The 21,295-nt window shown below is 56.0% G+C and overlaps 3 protein-coding genes across 8 annotated transcripts; 1 reads left to right on the top strand and 2 right to left on the bottom strand.

The window, feature by feature from the left end:
• Positions 1-74: 74 nt before the first annotated feature.
• CRB3 (crumbs cell polarity complex component 3) lies at positions 75-2,883 on the top strand. Of its 2 annotated transcripts, XM_037042709.1 has the most exons (5): positions 75-213; positions 443-618; positions 1,362-1,432; positions 1,883-2,026; positions 2,356-2,883. In XM_037042709.1, the coding sequence occupies exons 2-5, from the start codon at positions 537-539 to the stop codon at positions 2,425-2,427; spliced, it is 369 nt and encodes a 122-aa protein (XP_036898604.1). In that variant the 5' UTR covers positions 75-213; positions 443-536; the 3' UTR covers positions 2,428-2,883. The 2 variants fall into 2 exon arrangements, with proteins under 2 accessions (XP_036898604.1, XP_036898605.1); XM_037042710.1 differs by lacking the exon at positions 75-213 and having other exon boundaries at positions 324-618.
• Positions 2,884-2,888: 5 nt separating this feature from the next.
• Positions 2,889-12,213, bottom strand: DENND1C (DENN domain containing 1C). Of its 5 annotated transcripts, none has more exons than XM_037042701.1 (23): positions 11,869-12,207; positions 10,644-10,708; positions 10,516-10,559; positions 10,357-10,406; positions 10,026-10,145; positions 9,883-9,952; positions 9,656-9,727; positions 9,496-9,561; positions 9,347-9,400; positions 9,126-9,236; positions 8,204-8,304; positions 8,067-8,112; positions 7,847-7,948; positions 7,633-7,758; positions 6,681-6,785; positions 5,831-5,921; positions 5,698-5,738; positions 5,415-5,486; positions 4,442-4,486; positions 4,265-4,372; positions 3,996-4,117; positions 3,657-3,864; positions 2,889-3,561 (listed from the first exon to the last, which is right to left on the bottom strand). In XM_037042701.1, the coding sequence occupies exons 1-23, from the start codon at positions 11,883-11,885 to the stop codon at positions 2,944-2,946; spliced, it is 2,454 nt and encodes an 817-aa protein (XP_036898596.1). In that variant the 5' UTR covers positions 11,886-12,207; the 3' UTR covers positions 2,889-2,943. The 5 variants fall into 5 exon arrangements, with proteins under 5 accessions (XP_036898596.1, XP_036898597.1, XP_036898598.1 ...); XM_037042702.1 differs by having other exon boundaries at positions 3,996-4,063; positions 11,869-12,206; XM_037042703.1 differs by lacking the exon at positions 7,633-7,758.
• Positions 12,214-17,343: 5,130 nt separating this feature from the next.
• Positions 17,344-20,383, bottom strand: TUBB4A (tubulin beta 4A class IVa). The gene is made up of 4 exons (XM_037042711.1): positions 20,177-20,383; positions 19,543-19,651; positions 19,324-19,434; positions 17,344-18,548 (listed from the first exon to the last, which is right to left on the bottom strand). Exons 1-4 carry the CDS (start codon positions 20,231-20,233, stop codon positions 17,491-17,493), a joined length of 1,335 nt encoding a protein of 444 aa, XP_036898606.1. The 5' UTR covers positions 20,234-20,383; the 3' UTR covers positions 17,344-17,490.
• Positions 20,384-21,295: the final 912 nt, after the last annotated feature.

Here is a 21,295-nt window from a genome sequence, read left to right on the forward strand (position 1 = left end):
ACGGCCCCACCTCCCTCCTTGCTCCGCCCCCTCCTCTCAGTTCAGGTGCACAAGCCGGAAGTGCGCTCCCTTCCCAGGTGAGTGACTAAACTTTCCGGGTCACGTGAGCGGGAGGAGCTGGTGTAGTTCGATCGAGCGACCGAGGGACGCACTGAGGGTTCGAGCGAGGGAGCCAGACCGGGAACCTAAGCGGAATCTAAGACCCCGGGCCAGGTAGGGAGGCAGGTCGCGCTGGTTGGCCTGCTGCCCGCTTCTTTCATTCCCTTCACTTTCCGGAGTCCAGGAACGCACCTCCGCGAGTTAATTTTTAATCTTTGACCTCTGGCGGTGGGGCGGGGTTGGACTCCGGGGTGCCCCGGCGCGGGTCGCCCCTCCCCTGGGCCTGCGCCCGGGTCCAGCCTCCTCCCCCATGCCCTGGCTTTTCTCCGTCTCCCGCCCCCAGGTGCCAAGACTCTAGTACCCCCGACCCGGGATGCGGTAGGAGCGGCGCGCGCGAGAAGCCCTGTCCCTGGTGCCACCAGCCAGTCGCCCGGCCCATGGCGAGCCCCGGTTTGGGGCTGCTCCTGGCGCTCGGCCTGTCGCTGCTGCCGGCCCGCTGGGGCCGGGCCTGGGGGCAAAGTAGGTACCGGCAGGGGCCCTGGGGCCCTGGGACTATGAGAGGTCAAGGAGTGGGGAGCAGGCTTGGAGTGCCTTGGGGGCAGCAATCTACAAGATCAGGGCTGGGGAATTTGAATTCCTTAGTTCTTGGTCTGTCCGAATTGGTCTAAAATTCCTGAGTTCCTGACTGGAGTGGAATTATGAGCTGGGGGCAGAGGAAGCCTGCATATCTGAGTCTCTGTGGTTGAGGTGTTTTGGGCCGGCAGTAAGCCTGGGTGAGGCCTGCCTGGGGCTCTGAGCACAGGATGACCACCAGGATGGCCATATGGGTGGACCCAGTCAGCCATCCAGTTCTTTTCTTCCAGTTTCAAGAGCCTAGGGTGAGGGTTAGGGGGTGGAATAAAACAGATACTCCAGGGAAAAGCAGGATCTGTCCAGATCTTTAAGGGCCAAGGAAAGGCCAGGGATTGGGGAGGGAAGGGGAGGGGGCAGTTGGATTTCCAGACACTATCCAATATCATAGCCCCCAATTCAGGGCAAACTGCAAACTACTGTGGCTGATTACTCACTGCTGGGCTCTCCTGGGGGTGGCCAGAGGAGCGGTACAGCTGGGCTGGCTCCTATGAGCAGAGCACCCGCAGTCAAAGGGCAGAGTTCTAATGGGGGGGAGGGTGGGCAAGGGGAATCCCCAAGGAAGGTGCAGATGTGCAAGATGGGAAGGATGGATGGAGCTTCATTCATCCTTTCTACCACCCCCCTTGCAGCGCCGGAGCCCACTACTGCATATGAGAATGGCACCTCTACCACCCCACTCCCCGACTCCAATGGGGCCCTGGTGAGTTGGGGGCTATTCAAGGCAGGAGGACAGCAGGGATGTTATTCAGGAGCCTACATGTAGCAGATGGAGAGTCCTAGATCCCCACAGGTGGTAGGTCAGGGTAGGGGTTGGCATTGGAGAACCCCAAGAGACCAGAATACCAACCCAGCAATTGGGGAAACCCAGTACCTCAGGAAGGGAGTAGATGGTGGCAAGTGTCGGGGATCAGGAGCCCCATGGGCCTCTCAGAAGGAGGGAGGGAGGAAGTTAGGGGGCGATGTGGCAGGTGCTTGGAAGGTGTAGGGGACTGGGAGCCCCAAATGTGATAGATGGGGGATTAGGGTGGAGGAACCAGATCACCTAAAGGGGCAGGTGTGGGTGGGGACATTAGGAACCCAGATGCTTCTAAGGTGGGGGTGGACAGGATTCCCAGATTTAGGGAAGTCACACCTGCCCCCTGTCTCGCAGTCTAAGGAGGCCACCACTGCCATTATTGTGGTCTTCTCCCTCCTGGCCGCCCTGCTTCTGGCCGTGGGGCTGGTGCTGCTGGTGCGGAAACTGCGGGAGAAGCGGCAGACAGAAGGCACCTACCGACCCAGCAGTGAGGAGCAGGTGGGTGCCCGTGCGCCACCACCCCCCAACCTCAAGCTGCCTCCTGAGGAGCGGCTCATCTGAGCACTGGGGTCCACCACAGCCGCCGTCACCGCCCAGGACTGCATAGCACCTGCTCCCACATAGCATCTGCCACCGAGACACCAGCCTCTCACGGCTCAGTTTGGACTTGGGGGCCATGGGGCACCTGCCCAGGGGGCTCTGCGAAGCATGTCTCCTCTGCATGACTTTGCCTGCGATTGGGGGTGCCGGGGCTAGGGACCTGCTTTCCTGCTTGCTGCACCATCTCCACAAAGGCCCGACAACCCCCCCTTCTCCTTTCCTTTCAGTTCTCTCATGCAACTGAGGCCCAGGCTCCCCAGGACTCCAAGGAGAAAGTGCAGGGATGCCTGCCCATCTAGGTCCCCTTCCTCTATCCATCTTGCTCCCTTGCTGTGTGACCTTGGGGCGAGGCTGATCCCTCTCTAGGCCTTCAAATCCATCCAGCCCAGCTCCTAAGAACAGAAGGGAAAAGGTGCTTCAAAGACTCTGCCCCTGAGAGCAAGGGAGGGTGGGGCCACTCACTTTTTATATATATGTGTAAAATTGGTAGTAAGATATAATAAAGCCTTTTTTTGAGCTGGTGGAGGCAGAAATTAGCCTACATGGAGGAGATAAGTGCAGGGCTTATAGGCTGTGGAGGGATGAATTGTAAGGTTGTGAGGATCCGAGGGGCTGGGAGGGTTTCCTGGAAGAGAGGGGTTTTTGCTCCCCCTAGGAGCCAGCTGGAGGCTGCTGCATCAATAGGGAAGGTGGTTGATGGGGTGGGTTTCTGAGCAGAGATGGGGCACTTAGGTAAACTCACCAGGAAAAAAAAACCAGCTTTACCCTCTTGAGACTTTATTGAGAGAATGGTGTCTCCTCCAGATGCCCGATCCTTAACCTTCAAAACACTTTTTAAGCTCAGAAACTCTGGGCCTGCTTCTGGTCTGGGGCTCCTGCCAGGTGCTGTCAGGGGGTCTGGGAGCTCCTGGCTCCTTGGGGGGCTGAAGGTGAGAACACTCTGTTCGCAGGCCCTTGGAAAGCTGGGCTCTGGGGTTTCCTGGGGAACTGGAATCGGAGGAAGAGTCAAGGGGTTGAGAGGTCCAGGTGATATCTGAGCTGTGCTTGGTGGGGGCCAGAGGTTGGGGGCTCTCTGGAAAGCTGGGCTGGGTGGGTGCTGTGTGGAGCTGGGAGCAGAGGCTCTCCTCAGCTCTGGGGTCTCCGGCGGCCTCGCACAGAGCGGAGAGGTGTGGGATTTGACGAGGAGGCTCTGTGAGGGAGGGCTTGAGGTCCTCTCTGCTGCTCGAGTCTGCAGAAGCTGTTAAAGATCTAGATGAAGAGGTGATTTCTTGGCTGGCCTTTGAGAGGGGCTGGGGAGCGAGGTTCTCCAAGGAGCTCTTGGTATCCAGAGGTCGGGGGGGTTGTGAAGAGGGCAGGTGGGCAGGCAGGGGCTGGGGCTCAGATGAGGTGTCCTCCTCATCTGGCTGCCATCGTGGTCTTTCTGGTAAATTGGGCTGGATGGGGGTGGGGAGATTAGCAAGTTGCTGGACTTTGGGTGGGGGAAGGGTGGCAATTTGGATGGGCAGGTAGGGCAGGCTGGAGGGCTCACCAGACTGAGGCAGCTGTCCAGGCCCCCTCTGTGGCAGCAGTCTAGGCTGTGGCTGGCCCGCAGGCTGCTCGCTCTGGTGGGTCCCATGCTCAAACTGTCCAGAATCTCACCCAACAGATCCAGTTCCTCCCCGGACCCCAGGAAGCTGCTGTCCAGAGCTTCCTCTGCCCACGAGTCCTGGGCATTCTCAGGGCTCAGTGGGGGTGTCCTGGGTGAGGATGGGCAGTTTCAGATATCTGCCCAAGATTCCCAGCTGTTTGGAAATTTGAGGACCGTCTCCCCCATTAGTCCTGGACTCCCACTTCCAGCATTGCCCTCTTCCCTGCCTTTGAGCCTTACCTTTCCCGCAGGGACTCGGAAGATCTCTCTTCCAGCCTGAGTTTTCTGCTGGGGCGAAGGGGCCGGTTCTGCGAAGGATAGGTTTGGAGGGGTGGGGCCCCAGGAGCTACAGAGTCAGGGGACTGTGTAAAGGAGGATGAGTATGAAGTAGCCAGCAGATACTGACTACAGGAGGAGGGAGGCGAGCTATCTAGATGGAGACGGAGAATGGGAGGATGACTTGGTGATAATTCCAAGCATGTGTGTCAGGCAGGGGCGGGGCCTCTTACCTGTCCAAAGTGCTGGGTTATTGGCAGGCGCTGCTGCAGGTGATCTGAGCGGCTGGTGAGGGACAAAGCCCTCATGGAGCCTCCCCTCTGCAGGCCCGAATCCTTATCCTAGGGAGATGGTAGGTGAGCTGCGAGCCTGTTTCCCCATCCCCCCTGGCTATGGGCCATGAGCTTTACCTTGTACATCAGGAGGGTCTGCACTCCCTTCAAGCCACTCTTGGCCTATGGTGGAGCCAAAAGAGAATTAGATTCGAGGTGCTCTGACACTGTCATTTGGGAACTCAGCCCTCTGTTCCCTCAGACAGCTGCGTCTTGCCATCTATTCACGACTGTGTCTCACATATACACCCATATTTTGCTGTGTATGATGTGCTCCCGCGTATAATGCACACCCATGTTTCTGGCCCAAGCTTTCAGGAAAAAAATCTCTTGTTTTAATTTTTAATTTCAATTTTTAATGTATTTATACTTAGAAACAAAATCGACTATTGTATTCCAGGGTGTTATTTTGCATATGGATATCTGGAGTTACACTTTGAATACATAAGCATAAATAAAAGAATTAAAAACATTTATATAGACACGGAATTAGCACTACCTGTGTATAATGTGCATTATTATTTTCCCCTAAAAAATTTGGGCAAAAAAGTACGCATTATACACGGCAAATACAGTATTCACAATTCCCCATACACAACCTAAAGAGTCAATATAAGTGCTTGCCCCTTTTACAAATACAGAAGGAATATTCCTGGGACAAAAATGCCCACACGAAACGGGGAGTGGCAAAAGCAGAACATCGTAAAAATGTGCTTGTCTTGAAAAGCCAAGTGAATAAAATTGAACAGACAATCTGATGCTGCAAAAGCTGGCCCCGGGACACTTAGGTTTGGGAGAAAACCCCACAAGGGTGGAAGCGGGGTTTGCAGTGTCTGAGAGGGGCAGAGACACCCGGGTGACTCTTGGCCATCAATTCTGTATAGCAAAGAGATTATCCCAGCAGAAATGAGAATGGTGAATAGAAACTAAAAGCGGGAAACATCGTTAATGGTTTAACTACTGGTTTAGTTGAAAAAATGTTTGCACTTTAACTATGGGGTTAAAATGTCCTCTGTCACCCCAGTAAATGGCCTGTCTAGCCCCATATTACCGAGCGGTACATGTTTCTGACGGCTGGTTGGGTCTTGGCCTTGACGGAATGCAGGAGGGCACCACCACCTTTCTGGGAAGAGAATGTCAAGAGAGGCTTGGGCATCTGTGGATACCCCAGAGTGCACTTCCCCCCAGGGTGTGTGATGATGGACCAGCCCTTCTCCCTCTCTGTGCCTTCATTTCTTCACCTCTGTAAGTGAGCAAATGATGACCCTATTTGGGGACTGTTGTGGGATTAAATTAATCCAATGATAAACTAAACAAGTGTTCAGTGTTAATACCTTTAGGTTGTCTGCCCAGAGCTGGTAGGAGCGAAGGGTGCCTGGAGTGAGGAAAGAGCGTGGTCTTGGCAGGCAGGCTTAGGATGGGGTGCTGCTGGTGAGGTGGGGACTCGGGGCTAGGTGCGGGGCTCACCTGAGGAGGCCCCGCTGCAGGTAATCTCCTGCTCAAAGAGATCTGAGAAGCCCTCTCCGGTGTTAAGCTTCTGCAGCCGGCCTTCAATGAACTGAGGGGGGGCGGGGGAAAGGGTCAGAGAGTCAGATGCAGGGCTGCCACCAATACATCTGAATGCGAATACTAGAGTCCTCTCGCCCTCGAGATGTAAAAACCATTCCAGACTCCTTTAGGGTCCCACCCCCAGGACCCGGGAGGTCTGGAGCCACCTCTGGGGACCCGAAGTCCAACCCTCTTCCCTCCCCCCACCTGCGCCCACCCGCGTGGGGACCTGAGGTCGGGCGCCAGACCCCGCCCCTCACTGGGGCCCGGAAGTCGGGTTCGGCCACTCCAGACTACACACCTCCCAGTGACCTGGAAGAGGCCCACCCCACCTTCAGGGACCCTAGAACCCACGCCCTCACTGAAAGATCCTGGAGTCCATCCACCTTTTTCCAGGAACCTAGGAGTCTGGCCCCGCTTCAGTCCCCTCCCAGGTGCCCAGGACCCGGGAGTCCGGGCCCCGCCTTCTGCTTCCAAGTGGAGGGAGATATGCCCTCAGGACACGCCCCTTCCGAAGGCCCGCTCAAACTCCCGCCCCAAAGCCGGGAATTTGGTCCCAGACCTCTCTCCCCAGGGACCAAGGAGTAGGTTTTTGTCCCTTAGAAAGTCAGGACTGGGGCTCTCATTTTTAAGAAAACGAGTTCAGTCCTGCTTCCCCAATCTGGAGCGGGAGATCCCGCCAGACCGACTCTAGCCCAAACGCCCCAGGCGTCTGCGTTCCTAACCTCACCCCTCCGGCTCCAGCCCCGCCCTTAGGGCTCTGGTGCACCTGTTTGAACAGCTGCAGGTGCACAGCCCGCTGGTGGAAGGCTTGCAGGGCAGATCCAGGCTTCTGGGCTAAGAATGCTTCTTCATTGAAGGTCACAGGCTCACCCTGGAAGAACCCACAACCTGAGCTCCTTGAGGCTCTCCTGGACACCAGCTATCTCCCTCACTCTGCCATATATCTACATAGCGAATGGTAATTGAGCGCCTGCTGTATGCCTGATCTTGGGCAGGGGCTCGTAAGCCACGGAGGGGACTTGGGTTTTTACCCAGAGGAAGGTGGGAGGTCTGGGGCAGAGGCAGGAGAAGTGATGTCAGTGCTCGCAGGTGACCTCTGACTGCTTCAGGGAGGAAAGACTATGGGGTGTGATGGTGGAAGCCCAGGAGAGGGGACTCTTCGAGGAGGCAAGCACGTTGATTCAGATGAGCAATAATGGGGACCAGACCAGGGTGGAGACAGAACAGAGGGAGAAATGGACAGATTCTGGATGAGTTGTAAAGGCAAAGTTGACAGGAACATCAGATGCCTAAATGGTAAATCTCCCCACCCCCAAGTTTTTATAGAACAGTGAAAAACTGAGTGGAAGGGGTTTGGAAGTCTGCAGATCAAAGTCCTGGCTTTAACACTCGCCCACTGTAGAACTTCTCCAAGCCTCGGTTTCCTCATATGTGAAATGGGACCATAATGGCATCTACCTCATAATACTGTCGTGAGCATTAGACGAGATAGTAGAACCTAGCATTTGAGTACTCACGATGTTCCAGGCACTATCCAAGCATTTTGCATATGCCCATTTATTGACTCGTGCCATCCTTTGGGGGGTACCATCTGGATTTCATTTTACAGATGGACAAATGGAGGCACAGAGTAAGCACTCTATAAACGATAGGTATCAGCATTGTTCTGAATCCCCCAGGGCCCATGAGGCCGTTCCCTCAGTGTCCCCGCTGCTCACCGGGCTGCAGACCAGAGCATCGCGGTACCCCCCAAAGAGCAGCGCCTGGGCTTTGAGGAAAAGACGGGACACCCCTTCTCCCGGGGCCAGCGCAACCTTCCTGAGCCGCAGCCTCAGCAGGGACACCTGGAGGACAGGGGAGTGGCGCTGAGCCGGTAGGTTTGGGCCCTCTACCTCCTGACTGCGGCAGGAGGGCGGGAGGGGCGACACTGACCACGTCTGGGGGCAGCGCCTGCACGTCGTCGAAGGGAGTCTCTAAGATATTGGAGTCCACGTTGATCACCACGACGTCCTCTAGGCCTTTCTCCAGCACTCTCTGTGATGGAGGATGGTAGGGGGTACCACGCTCAGAGACTGAGGTAGGGAGGGCATCTGGGGCTGCAGAGAGGGGAGAACTCTGCCTGCACCCCCAGTCCCTGGGCACCCCCACTCACCTCGGTGAGACTGGAGTGGACTCCGATGAGGTAGGGCATGGGAGCACTGGGGAGGACAGGAGGAGCAGGGTGATGTGGGAGCCGCCCCTGGTCCCCAGGACCCCAGCTCCTGTCCCTTCCCACACACTAGCCCTCACCAGCAGTAGTCCAGCAGGTGCGGTGGCAGCGTGGGGATCAGCACGTGCTCCCATCGCATGGGGTACAGCAGGGCACAGGACGCGTGGACGCATGAGGTCAGCTGAGGGCGGATGGGTACCACGGATTCAGGGCCTGGACCCCCAGCTTCAAGAACCCTCTCTGGGATGGTGGCTCTCCCACCTCCATTTCCCACCCACCTCACCTTACCCACACGCTACAGAGTAAGAGGTGGAAATTCACACTCCTTTAGAAGTCACGTGAAGACCTAAAATCTGGCAACTTACAGTGCCTGGAGCAGGTGGAGCCAGGACTCAGCACGTCCTAGTCCCTCCCTCTAGGTTTTGGAGCTAATACCCAACCCTTCAGGATCCCTCTTGTTAGAGACAGAGCTTCGACTCAACCCACTGGCTCCACCCCAATGAGGCGGAGTCATCGCTGAGCCCACTCTAGTCCCGCCTCTAGGGGTGGGGCCACAACTCAGCTCCACTGACCCTACTCCTAAAGAGGCGAAGCTAGAATTCATCTTCCTTGGTCCTGCCCTAGGAGTGGAGTCAACATTCAGCCTCCACCTGCAACTATCCTCCTCCTGCCCCCAGGGGCGGAGCTAGAATTTGGCACTCCCTACTCTCACCGCCCCCCCAGGGGGCAGGGCCAGCCTTATTATGGCCCACAGTGGGTGGAGTCTAAACTCAGTGCTCCCAAAGAGTGGCCCACAAACTGGGGCTACAGTGCTACTGATTCCCCGTACAAGAGCAGAGCCAGGGTTCAACTTGACCCTGACCTTCAAAGGGGCAGAGCCAGGATTTTGCCCATAGGTGTCGCCCGATGAGTTTAGAGTAGGAATCCTCCCCCGTCGTCCCGCCCCCAGGGGTGGAGCCAGGCCTCGGCCCCTCCCAGACTAGCCGGCCCAGTCTGTCTCACGGTGCTCAGCTTGCTGGCGGTGAGCAGGACTCTTCGCTCCGCCAGGAGTGCCGCGAACAGCCCCACGATGTTCTCGTCGGTCACTGCCACCACCAGCTCTGTTAGATTCCTCTGAGGGACAAAGAGCAGCGCTGGGCCAGAGGGTCCACGGGATCTGACAGCTCCTGCAGGTTTCGAGACCTCCTCCTGCACCCACAGCCCCCTCCCAGGTGTCCACTCACGTTCTCAGGAATGGATGGCAGGCGGCCGGAGTCAGGGGCGACGAAACAGGAAAGCTGGTGTGGGAGGGATAGGTGGGGTGGGGAAACCTATCAGTCAGGGGTTGGATTCACATAGGATGCCAACCTTCCAGGTCCCTAGCCCTGCTCACCGGCCTAATGTTCTCCGCAGCAGCGGGCAGGATGCTGGGTGTACTGGAGATCATCACTCCGCTGCCCTGGGGGAGAGGTGTAGCTGTATGGTCCTCCAGGCTGGGGCGCTGCCTCCCCATCCACCTGGAGTCTGACGCCCAGGAGTTCAGGTCTACTTACCAGCTCCACGGAGGTCTGGGTCTCTGGCAGGGTCTGCTGCAGCCGACTTAGAAGTTCCTCGACCTCTGAGACCTGGGTAGGAGTGAGGTGTCTGGTCAAAATGTGCGTTGGGGATTCTGAAGACCTTGGCTCTAGCTGGGCATTCTGAGAAGAGGCAAGGGGCTCAGGTCTGGCCTGGGCTGGGGGCCTGATACCCGCAGAGTGAGGGGGATGGAGGTTGGTCTCACTTGGTCCTGGGCCAGGAGATCCCCTACTGTGTTCAGCAGCTTGTAAAACACCTCGAACCAGGGCAGGTGGCTGTGGAGAGAGGACATCGGTTCCATGAAGTGCTCCTAGGTTAAGACCCACCCGTCACACCCGTATTTCACACCTGAGGATGCAAAGACAACTGTGGGCACCAGCCCGTAGACGGCAGAAACCAAATCTACGCATGCCGGTCAGGTCTGTGAGGGCGAAGGTGAAATGCTGTACGGCATGTCTGGGAGGTTCCCTAGAGGTAGAGAATGCTGTCAGAGACCTTGGGGGCCCCAGCTCCCTGACACCCCCAACAATGCTCCTAGTACTGTTGCTCCACCACCATTCTAGCGTCCTGGGTGTACAGGTCCCCAGTCATTCGGGTCCCTGATCCCCTTGGTTCCTGGGTGTCTGAATCCTTGAGTCCTTGGGCCCCGGGGTCTCTGGGTGTCTGCTTTCTCACATACCTTTCCACATCAAAAGGGAAGCAGAATTTAGGCACCATCTGCATAGCTTCCTGGGGGTGGAGAAAAACACACACGGCTTGGCCACTCGGGCTGGGACCCACACTCTCCTCCAGGGAGACTGACCCTGGCTGCAGAGGAGAAAGCACTGAGCATGCATACCTGGTCCCTGAAGTCTGGGGGGAACTGCCGCAGGATGGGGGGATCTGCAGGGAAAGTAGGCCTCTAAGTTCAGGGCCCCAGGCCCACCTTCCATCTCCACCCCTCACCCGATGCCCTCCCCCACTCACCCTCCTGTAGAGAGGAAGGGCAGGCTGCTTCAAAGAACCAATCAAACATAGCAGGAGGACCCCCTCTGTGGGACAAGAAAGGGCTTAATGGGTTCATGAACTTGCTTCTGTGTGTGTGGTTGTGTCTGTGGTGTCTGCACATGTGCGTGATTGTGTGTGCCTGTGTGACTTGTGCAGCTGTGTGCATGATCCCCAAGAGTCTGTGGCAGTGATCATGTAGATTGCATGAGGATGCGCATGCAATGGTGTTGTTGTGTGAATGAGAGTATGAAGTAGAATGAGGGAGTGTGACTGTATGTGCAGGAGCAAGACCTGTATAACTTGTGTGAGCATGCAGGTGTGTGTGCATGACTTGTGTGAGCATGCAGATGTGTGTCTATGTGTGATTCAATCTTGTGTCGCCCGAAAGGATGAGGCTGTCCAGCATGTGTGTCGGGTAGGACTGTGAGAGTGTTGGCCAAGACAAAACATAGTGACAAGTCTGTGTTTCTTGTGTGGCTGTGTGATTGGGTACATGGGCTGGCATCTTGGTGGTCTTGAGAGCAAGAGGCCCTGCCTTTGCATCTCCGTATGAGATTCTATGAGGCCACAGGGGCTGACCCCCAAATTCCTCACCAGAGGAAGGAGGGCAGCATGGCCTAGTACTTCTGTGAGCCCTGGGGTCTCTGCCTTCCTCTTCTCCCCCTTCCCACCCATGACACAGAGCATGCCGAGACTGCACTCAGGGAGGGAGATAGTGAGGAGAGAGATAGAGCGATACCTGGAGGGCAGCAGAGGAAGTAGATGGGGACTGATGGCAGACACACTGTCCCTCACCTGGAGACCCCCCTCACTTAGCCCTCATGTTGATAAAGTCCCACACAAGTACTCACACACGGGGACACAGAGTCCTCCCTCACCCCACTGGCCCCCAGAAACCATGATCCCTGTCACTCAGATACACAAAGAGGTGAGGTGCACACTCAGAGCTACAAACTTAGTCACATAAGCGTGGGAGGGGAGAAAGGGAGAGAAAGAGAGAGGAGAAAGAAGGGGGGAGGGGTTGCAAGTGGCCTGAGTGTGTCTGAGAGTGGAGTCTATATTCTAAGCCAGCTGAGTCCTGCTGTGATTCTGGCCACCTGCTCCGTGGCCCTGGGTCCCTCCCCAGCCTGACCCAACCCCTCTCCCCTCGGCCTGGCCTGGTCTGGGAATCTTGGTCTAGAGGATAAGGGAGGGTTGCTCTTACTCAGCTCTGGATTCCATGGTCCCTGCAGGGCTGGTCAGTGAGGCCCTTTCCCCAGGGGTCCTGGGGCCTGTGCTTGCTCAGGGCTGGGCCCTGAGGAGGCTCAGCTTCCTGTGTGGCTGAGAGAGGAAGTTTAATGGGTGACGTCCCCGGAGGGAGGCCCCTGCCCCCACCTACTGTGAGAAAACCAGGCATCCTGTCTCCTTCCCCAGTATGGGTGGCAATGGGTGGCTCAGAGGCAGGACTCCAGTCTCATCTTGCCAGGCCAGGCCAGGCCAGGCCTGGTCCCTGCTGTCACACCCAAGCCTTCTGCTCTCTGTGCAGCCCAGGATTCACAATTTGCCTAAAATGCTTCCTCTTTCCTCAACTCTTCTTTTCCTTTGGTCTATCTGTGCCAGATATTCCTTGTCAGACCACCAGAGGGAGCTGGACCAGAGATTGGACACAGGGCACTGGGGAGCCAGCAGCCAATAGCAGGCAGAACAGGGGCGCAGACAGACAGACAGACAGACAGACACACACAGCTGGGAAGTGATTGTCACAGACAAACAGGCCAGAACAGTCGAGGACAGTAGACAGACACAGACATACCAAGTCATACAGGCAGGATACAGCCATGGACACAAACTGAGCAGCAGAGAGGGGCAGCGCACACAAGGAGCAGTCGGTTCTCACCCAGCCAGGTGGTGATCCAGAGACATAAGACACGGACTCAGCTGCAAACCCTTCCAGACGGAAGCCACAGACAGGCAGACATGTGTGCAAAGATCACAACTGTCAGTATAAACAAGATAACAGAGGAATTGACCCAGATGACAGACAGAAATGCATAGAGCACAGGCATAGCTATAGAAGTAGCAGACGGACAGACAGAGTCAGGGCTTGGCCACCAGTCTGGTTCATAGCCAGACACAGTCACATGCCTGGAAAGAGACACAGCTGGACATACCCAAGCAGAGCTGCAGACTCGGAAAGAGACAGACACACAGGCACGCAGATGCCGTGTTGAAATACAAGGATCCATAGACCTGAATCAAGCTTTTGGTGAGTTTCGTTACTGTGGGAGATAGGTCCAGTAAGCGGTTAAGAGAATGATTTTGGCATCAGAGAGACCTGGGTTTAAGACTTGATTAAGTTCTTTAGTGTCTGTGTGACCTTAGGTGAGTCATTTGATCTCTATGTATTAACTACTATTGCTGTGTATCAAATGTCCCAAAGTTAGTGGCTTAAAAGAATACATATTTATGGTCTGACTGTTTCTGGGGGGGGGGCCCAGGACTCTGGGCACAGCTTAGCTGGGTCTTCTACTACAGGGTGTCTCAGCCATAACCAGGTGTTTCTGTCGGGCTGTGGCCTCGTCTGAAGGCTCGACTGGAGAGGGAGTTCTTCTGAGCTCACTGGGGGATTGCTGGCCGGATTGAGTTCATTTGCATTGTTGCACCGAGGGCCTCTGTCCCTTGCTGGCTATTGGCCAGAGGCTGCCCTCCATTCTCAGCCATGTAAACCTTCCCAAAGTGCTGCTTGCTTTGCCAGCTCCAGCTGGCTGAGGTGGCAATGGAGTTCCTCAACAGAAGTCACAGCCTTTTGTAATCCAATCTCAGGAATGGCATTGTATCACCTTCGCCATAACTTGTCGGTTAGAAGCCATTGCCAGGTCCAGCTGACACTCAAGGAGAGATCACACAAGCGCATAAATGGAGGAAATGGGGGTCATTGGAGCCATTTTAGAAGCCTCCCCACACCCCCTGTGTCTTCGTTTTCCCACGTTAATGTGAATAAAACAGAACTCTCACCTTTCACTGTGGCACGACGTCACTCATTCACTTGCCCATCCATTCACCAAATAATTGCTGCGGGCCTGTGTTTCATCAAGCTGTTCTAGGCACGTGGTGACTAAGGTAGATGAGACCCCTGTCCTCCTGAGTCTTACGTTCCGGTGGGGAGGTAAGGAGACAGACAAAAGAAACAAGTGTGCAGCTAGGTGAGCGATGGAGAGCTACTGGGCGCTAATTTAGAGTTTCAGGGAGGCTGCTCAAAGGAGGCATCATCTGAGCTGAAATCTATTGGTGAAAAGGGGCTAGCTATTCACACCTTTGGGGAAAAGAAGCAGCATTTGTAAAGGCCCTGAGGTTGAATCGAGCTCCATATGCTTGAGCATATGACAAAGGCCACTGTAGTTTCAGTTTAATGAGTGAGCGGGAGGGTGATGGTGGTATAGCCAGCAGCAGGTGAAGACCAAGGTGCAAATTCGAGTTTCAATCTGAGTGAGTCATGAGGCAGTTTTGAGCAGGGGAGGGACATGTTCTTATTTGCATATAAAGGCTCATCCTTGGCTGTTGTGGAAGGAGGACACACTACAGGGGGCAGGTGTGGCAGCAGGGGGCTCAGGGAAGTGACTGGATGGGTTTGTCAGAGTGAACAATGCTGGTGACTTAGAGCAGAATATCGACAGGTGGGGAGAAGAGGTCAGATTCAGGATACGTTTTGTAGGCAGAGGCAACTGCATTCAACAAAAGACAGGAAGAGCCTGCTGGGTGTAGGAAACAGTGAATCAAGGCTGCCTCCTAGATTTGGGGCTTAGCAATGGGATGGCACCACTTATTGAGAAAAGGGATTTTTATGGGCAGAGTAGGGAGCTCTTTTGTGGCCCATTAGGTTTGAGATGACAAAGGCAGCAAGTTCACTGCCTAGTCTATCGTCTGCTCTACCACCCAGTTCTGTGGGGGGCCTGCTCACAGGCGAGTCACTGTGGGCTGGACGTTCGGGCTGGCTTTCTCACACTTCTCCTACCTTCTGACAGCAGTAGGACCCAGTGAACTGGCTGGGCCTCAGTGCGGGTCCAGTGGTCCAGCGTAGAGTGTAGTGAGAACAGTTGATTGGCTCTCCTTTCTCTCCGTCCTGGTTTGCCTTCCTTTCTACTGCAGGAGCTGGGAAAACTACGTTTCCTAGACAGCTTTGCAGCTCTGGTTTTGGATGCAGAACTCATCCTACCAATTAGAAATGCTTGAGATTTGGGAGGTAGAAGTGAGGTAGACCCCCTTCCTGTGTGTGTGTGTGTGTGTGTGTGTGTGTGTGTGTGTGTATGAATCCTGCTGGATGTTTATTTTAGTTAATTTTACTTTCTATTCATTCTAGTTACTTTTTGTTCATCTCTGTGGGTCTTGGGAGGTGTTCTTTTTTTAAAAGAACACTTCTTTTTTCTTTTAAGATTTTATTTATTTATCTTTAGAGGGGAAGGGAAGGAGAGAGGGAGAGAAACATCAATGTATGGTTGCCTCTCATGTGTCCCCTGCTGGAAACTGGCCTACAACCCAGTCATGTGCTCTGACTGGGAATCGAACTGCGGTCCTTTGGTTTGCAGGCCCGTGCTCAATCCACTGAACTACACCAGCCAGGGCGTGTTCTTGATCTTACTAGTTGTGATGGCAGCCTGCCGACTCTCCACCTTTCTGACTAAGCAGAGGGAGCAGCTCTTTGGTGGTCAGCTTTGTGCTGTTCCAGCCTGTTCCAGGGCTACACAAAATGTGGTCTCACAGGCACACTCATCAGTATCACCCAGGAACCTGTTAAAAATGCCAGGTCTTGGGCCCCATCCCCCAGACCTGCTGAATCAGAAACTCTACAGTGGAGCCTAGGAAGCTATGTGCTAGCGAAGTGTTCCCTGTGATTTTTTTGCATACTAAAGTTTAAGAGGCATTTGCTTACAGCCCATTCTCTCAGCCCCTCCAATGGTGTTGTAAGCCTCTAAATCCTTGCATTAAATCTCTTTTTGCTTTACATGCCTCCGATTGTCCTACACTAAACTCTAGATGATAAAGTGGAATCAGAATTCTAGACCTAACCTGCCAGGCTTTGAACCCCAGCTCACTGCTTCATAGTCATGGGACCAAAGTGTAATTTCCAAAGATGGCCGCAGCGATATCTCCCACCCCACAGGCTCACATGGCATCTTGCCTCTCTGCCTCCAGAGGCGGAATCTGTATCTCACCCACTTGAGTCTGGATGTGACTTTGTGACGGCCTGGATCAGGAATCTAGAGGACTCCAAGTGCCTTTTGAAGCTAGGTCAGAAAAATGCAATGTATTTTGCTTGATCTCCTGGGGTATTTGCTTTTGGGGAACTCGACCGCTATGCTGTGAGGAAGCCCAAGCAGACTCTAGAGAGGTACTGACGCCCTCCTTCTCTCTGCCCCTGCTGTGTCCCCAGACGACAGTTGGCACCAAATTGGCAGCCGCGTGAGTGAGCCACCTTGAAAACTAATCCCTCAGCCTCCAGCAGAGCTTCTCTGGCTGGCGCCACAGGGAGCAGAGACAGGCTGCCCCGCTGAGCCTCGCCCAAATTACAGATCTGGGCACAAAACGAATAATTCTTGTTGTTTAAAGCCCCTAACTTTTGGGGGTAGTTACACTGGCAAAGCGAACTGCTACACTTCATCTCTAAACCTTAAACCTTGGCTGAAAAAAGGAGAAAAGCTTGGACGTAGTTGGTGTGAGGGTTACATGCGATGAAGCATGTACCAGGGTGTCGGAGTGCTCCGTCCATGTTAATGACTGTTGTTTGATGGGACTGTCCCTTGGATGCTAGCTCCAGTCTGCTACCTCCCCAGAACCCTTCCCTAGAGACCTCCCCCTTTGCTTTCCATACTTGCTAGATGCCCCACAGACAGTGGCAGCAGCTCCATCATCAAGCACTCCCTGTGCCAGGCAACGTACCCACAAGATCTCGAATCCTCACACACATTCCCGGGGTGAGTGTATAGGGATCATGGGGGGAAATAGATGATCCCATTTCACAGGTGAGAAAATCAAGGATCAGAGAGGGCCAATGGCTTACTTAACACCATACAGTTAGTGGCATAGCCCGGTTTGTCTGACTTCAGAATTTGTTCCTCCTACCCTCCTACCCCTGACCAGATGTCCCTTCAGAGCCCACCTCTATCCTGCAGGAAGTGGGGGCCCTTGCTTGTTGGCCTTCCCACACAGAGATGGAAAATGCACTCAGTAGAAGCATAGCAGGACAATAATTCATTTATTTATTAAGGGGGAGGCAGAGGGGAGGAGGGGGGAGGTTTGGGGTCACAGCCTCTCTTGTCCACACGATCCAGGGCTTCTTCTCCCTTCACAGCAGCTCCTCATGACCCCTGGGAAGCCCAGGTCAGTTGGAGCCTAGGAGACTGAGTTCAGGGATGAAACCGGGGGCTTACAGGAGTCAGAGAGAAGGCAAGGTCACAGGGCAGGTGGGTTTGTGGGGTCAAAGGTGAGGCAAGGTTGGAGGTGAAGGGGTGTCAAAAGTAAACTGGGCTTTTTGGTCTGGGGGTGCCTTGGATTCATGGGGAAGGTCAAAAGTGAAAGGGAGGCTGGGGTGAAACAGGATTCATGGAGTTAAATATGGGGCAAAGTGGGGCTCAAGGGTCAAAGGTCAGCCAAAGACGGGGGGGGGGGGGGGGGGCCGCGGGGTTTGTNCGGGGCCGGCGGGGTTTGTAGGGTCAGAGGGTCTGAAGTGAGTCAGGCAGGCTTAGAGGTGAAGCAGGGTTCCCAGGGCCCAAGAGGGGCTCTAAGGGGTCAAAAGTAAGCGGCCTAGAGGGGCGGGGCAGGGCGGGAGCAGACGGGAAGCGAAGAGGAGGCCCTAGGCCACCTCCTCCTCCGCCTCCTCCTCAAACTCGCCCTCCTCGGCCGTGGCGTCCTGGTACTGCTGGTACTCAGACACCAGGTCGTTCATGTTGCTCTCGGCCTCGGTGAACTCCATCTCGTCCATGCCCTCGCCCGTGTACCAGTGCAGGAAGGCCTTGCGCCGGAACATGGCCGTGAACTGCTCCGAGATGCGCTTGAACAGCTCCTGGATGGCCGTGCTGTTGCCGATGAAGGTGGCGGCCATCTTCAGGCCGCGCGGCGGGATGTCGCACACGGCCGTCTTCACGTTGTTGGGGATCCACTCCACGAAGTAGCTGCTGTTCTTGCTCTGCACGCTCAGCATCTGCTCGTCCACCTCCTTCATGGACATGCGGCCGCGGAACACGGCGGCCACCGTCAGGTAGCGGCCGTGGCGCGGGTCGCAGGCCGCCATCATGTTCTTGGCGTCGAACATCTGCTGCGTGAGCTCGGGCACCGTCAGGGCCCGGTACTGCTGGCTGCCCCGGCTGGTGAGCGGGGCGAAGCCGGGCATGAAGAAGTGCAGGCGTGGGAAGGGCACCATGTTCACGGCCAGCTTGCGCAGGTCCGCATTGAGCTGGCCCGGGAAGCGCAGGCAGGTGGTGACCCCGCTCATGGTGGCCGACACCAGGTGGTTGAGGTCCCCGTAGGTGGGCGTGGTGAGCTTGAGCGTGCGGAAGCAGATGTCGTAGAGCGCCTCGTTGTCGATGCAGTAGGTCTCATCCGTGTTCTCCACCAGCTGGTGCACGGACAGCGTGGCGTTGTACGGCTCCACCACCGTGTCCGACACCTTGGGCGAGGGCACCACGCTGAAGGTGTTCATGATCCTGTCGGGAAACTCCTCCCGGATCTTGCTGATGAGCAGCGTGCCCATCCCGGACCCCGTGCCTCCACCCAGCGAGTGCGTCAGCTGGAAGCCCTGCAGGCAGTCGCAGCTCTCGGCCTCCTTCCGCACCACGTCCAGGACGGCGTCCACCAGCTCTGCGCCCTCTGTGTAGTGGCCCTTGGCCCAGTTGTTGCCAGCTCCAGACTGCCCTGAAGAGGGGGGGAAGGGGACACGCAGGCAGTTAGGAATGAGCCCCTGCGGCCCCTCCCCCAGCCATCCTGGTGCTTGAATAATAATGAGATTATTATACATGACCTAAATTATTATAATGTTGTTATTATTATTGATTGTCCTCTCTGCTTCTATCCTTGCCCGCCTTCAGCTATTCTCTCTGCCTTGTATATTTTTCCTGCCTTCAATGCCCTCATTGCCTTTTAGGTTGCCGACATTAATAATGGTGATAATGAAAACAACAGATGCTTATTTACCTTTTCCTCAGTGCTTGGCATTGTTCTAAATTCCTTACACATATCAATGGCCTCACAACCCTGTGAAACAGATTTTTTATAATCCCTATTTTAAAGACGAAGAGACAGGCACAGAGAGGCTGAGGAGCCAGCCCAACGCTGCCCAACTGATGGGTCAGTGCCTGGGCTTCACTTATTTATATGGTCCTCTCCCCTCCCTCCACCAGGACGTGGGCTCCAGGGGGAAGGGGGCTTGGTCTGTTTTGTTCTCAGCTGTATTGCCAGGGGATACAGTAGGTGCTCAACAATTGAAATGCATGAAGTGGCAGAGCTGGGGTCTATGTACATGCCTTCCCTGGGCTCCCACGGTGGCCCTGCATGTTGCCCTCACAGCCCTGGCTGCCTCGGCTACTTCCTTTCCTAGGCTGGGGGGCCGTGGTGGGGAATTTTCCTCAAGCGTTTGTAAGTGAAAGGAAAAGGGGGGCTTCCCTGTCTGTGCTCCGTGCCCCAGACTCACCAAATACAAAGTTGTCAGGCCGAAAGATTTGGCCAAAGGGGCCAGAGCGAACTGAGTCCATGGTGCCTGGCTCCAGGTCCACCAGCACGGCTCTGGGTACGTAATTTCCTCCTGCAGGGAGGCAGATGGAGGTCAGCTGGGGTGAGTGCCAGGAACCGGCCTGCAGTCCCCTCCCAGCGCCTCCCCACCACTGCTCCCCAAGGTGCCCCTCCATCCTACCTGTGGCCTCATTGTAGTATACGTTGATTCTCTCCAGCTGCAGGTCACTGTCCCCGTGATATGTGCCCGTGGGGTCGATGCCATGCTCATCGCTGATCACCTCCCAGAACTAAAGGGGTAGTGGTGGTGGTAAGGGCCAATGGAGCAGGAGAGGGGATCCTGCCCTGACTTCCATCTTCCCAGTTCAGGACCCTCAACCACCTCCCTGGCTGCCACCTGTCTCCCAGCAAGTTGAACCGGGTGCCTAGAGGCTGGTGGGGAGGCACGGATGAAACAGCAAGAAGGGAGAGGCGGGGGCGGGGTGAAGCAGAGTCACCACTCCAGCCAAGACCGCCGGTGTCAGGGTGCCCGGGCTGCAGCTGCAGGCGAGGCTGGGACTCTTTGTGCGTGTGCAGGGGACAGTGGGCCAGCTGTGAAGCCAGCTGTGCCAGCAGACAGAAGGCTGGGCCCCACCCCGTATCAGCCTCTTTGTTCCCAGCCTGCCCTTGCCCCTGCGTCCCCTCCCCCATTGTCCTTGGGGTGCTAGCCTCCTGGGAAGCCCCCCAAAAGGCCCCAGGCGAGGGAGCTCTGGGGAGCGCAAGGACCTCACTCTGCTCTTCCCGGCCGACTAGCGGAGACTCGGTCCCTCGCGCACCTTGGCCCCGATCTGATTGCCGCACTGGCCAGCCTGCAGGTGCACAATCTCGCGCATGGCGGTGGCGCTGGTTGACGCGGCGGCGGTGGCGGCGGTGGCTATGCGAGGAGCTGTGATGGGAGGTGGATGCGGAGGTGGTGGTGGCGGCAGCAGCGGTGGCAACGACGAAGCACGGTCCCTGCACCCCCGCCCCTGGGTGCCTCTATAAGAGAAGACCGGCCCGCGTCACGGCCTGTCACCCGCCCGCTCCGCCCCCTGGTCCCGCCCAGAACGATGGGACTGGGGGTGGAGGATGCTTCCTCTCCAGCGACCCACTCCCGGCGGCGTTGGTGGGAAGCCGTCAGGCGCTATCTGTACTAGGTGCTCCCACCCCTGTCCGCCCCAGCCAGGGCCGGCGACTGGGGTTTGGCCGAGATTGGGCAGCGGAAGGGAGACGCCGGGTTAACAAGCAGATGGGAGATCCCATTTTCCACCACCACACCCCACTCCGCCCCGAAGGCCCTGCCTCAGTTTCTCTCTCCGCAGCCCTTTTCCCCCAATTCCATTTATGTACCATTCTCCAGAACCCTTGCATCAGGGGGAGGGCTCCTGGTGGGGTCAGGCTCCTGGTGGGGTCGGGCTGGGGCTCCGGAGCTGCGGTTGTTTTGGGGAACGGGACGGTCGGTCCCAGGAGGATTTGTCTTGAAGCTGCGGCTTCAGGAAAACCGCGATTTTCCTTCCACTTTTTGCTGGGGTTGCTTGTGGAAGCTGATGGAGGGTTGAGGGATCCATGAGGGAAACTTCTGTTGGGCTTTGGGTTTGTAGCAGTCGGGGCCACCCCAGCCCCGCCTGTTGGGGAACATTGAAGAGCAAGACTTGTAGCTGGATTTTGCGCTGGGGCAAGGGGTAGCGAGCTTTGGGGACTGCCTTACTTTACTCGGATTGGCACCTTTCTGCTCCTGTGTCATAATTTATTGCAAGCTATTACCCTATCTCTCACGTTTCCTGTTGGCCCTCTGACCTTGCCTGGGCAGGTTTGACTCCCTGTGGCTGAACTTTCTCATCTGCAAGACAGGTCACCGTCAGGAGTGCCCAGCCCCCAGTAGGGTTGGGAAGGCCAGATGGCCCAGCCAGCAAGAT

This window comes from Sturnira hondurensis, unplaced genomic scaffold (assembly GCF_014824575.4).
Source record: "Sturnira hondurensis isolate 20B ecotype Veracruz unplaced genomic scaffold, ASM1482457v3 Scaffold0003693, whole genome shotgun sequence".
In the NCBI taxonomy this organism is placed as follows: Eukaryota; Metazoa; Chordata; class Mammalia; order Chiroptera; family Phyllostomidae; genus Sturnira; species Sturnira hondurensis.

Excerpts from the sequence above, each read along its gene's own strand:
- CRB3 (XM_037042709.1), top strand. The coding sequence starts at position 537 with ATGGCGAGCCCCGGTTTGGGGCTGCTCCTGGCGCTCGGCCTGTCGCTG. Across the intron at positions 619-1,361 it reads GGGCCGGGCCTGGGGGCAAA|CGCCGGAGCCCACTACTGCA; the intron begins GTAGGTACCGGC and ends CCCCCCTTGCAG. Across the intron at positions 2,027-2,355 it reads GACCCAGCAGTGAGGAGCAG|TTCTCTCATGCAACTGAGGC; the intron begins GTGGGTGCCCGT and ends CTTTCCTTTCAG.
- TUBB4A (XM_037042711.1), bottom strand. The coding sequence starts at position 20,233 with ATGCGCGAGATTGTGCACCTGCAGGCTGGCCAGTGCGGCAATCAGATC. Across the intron at positions 19,435-19,542 it reads ATACTACAATGAGGCCACAG|GAGGAAATTACGTACCCAGA; the intron begins GTAGGATGGAGG and ends GCCTCCCTGCAG. Across the intron at positions 18,549-19,323 it reads GCCTGACAACTTTGTATTTG|GGCAGTCTGGAGCTGGCAAC; the intron begins GTGAGTCTGGGG and ends CCCCCTCTTCAG.
- DENND1C (XM_037042701.1), bottom strand. Across the intron at positions 9,562-9,655 it reads CCCAGACCTCCGTGGAGCTG|GGCAGCGGAGTGATGATCTC; the intron begins GTAAGTAGACCT and ends CCTCTCCCCCAG. Across the intron at positions 8,305-9,125 it reads CCGCCAGCAAGCTGAGCACC|CTGACCTCATGCGTCCACGC; the intron begins GTGAGACAGACT and ends ATCCGCCCTCAG.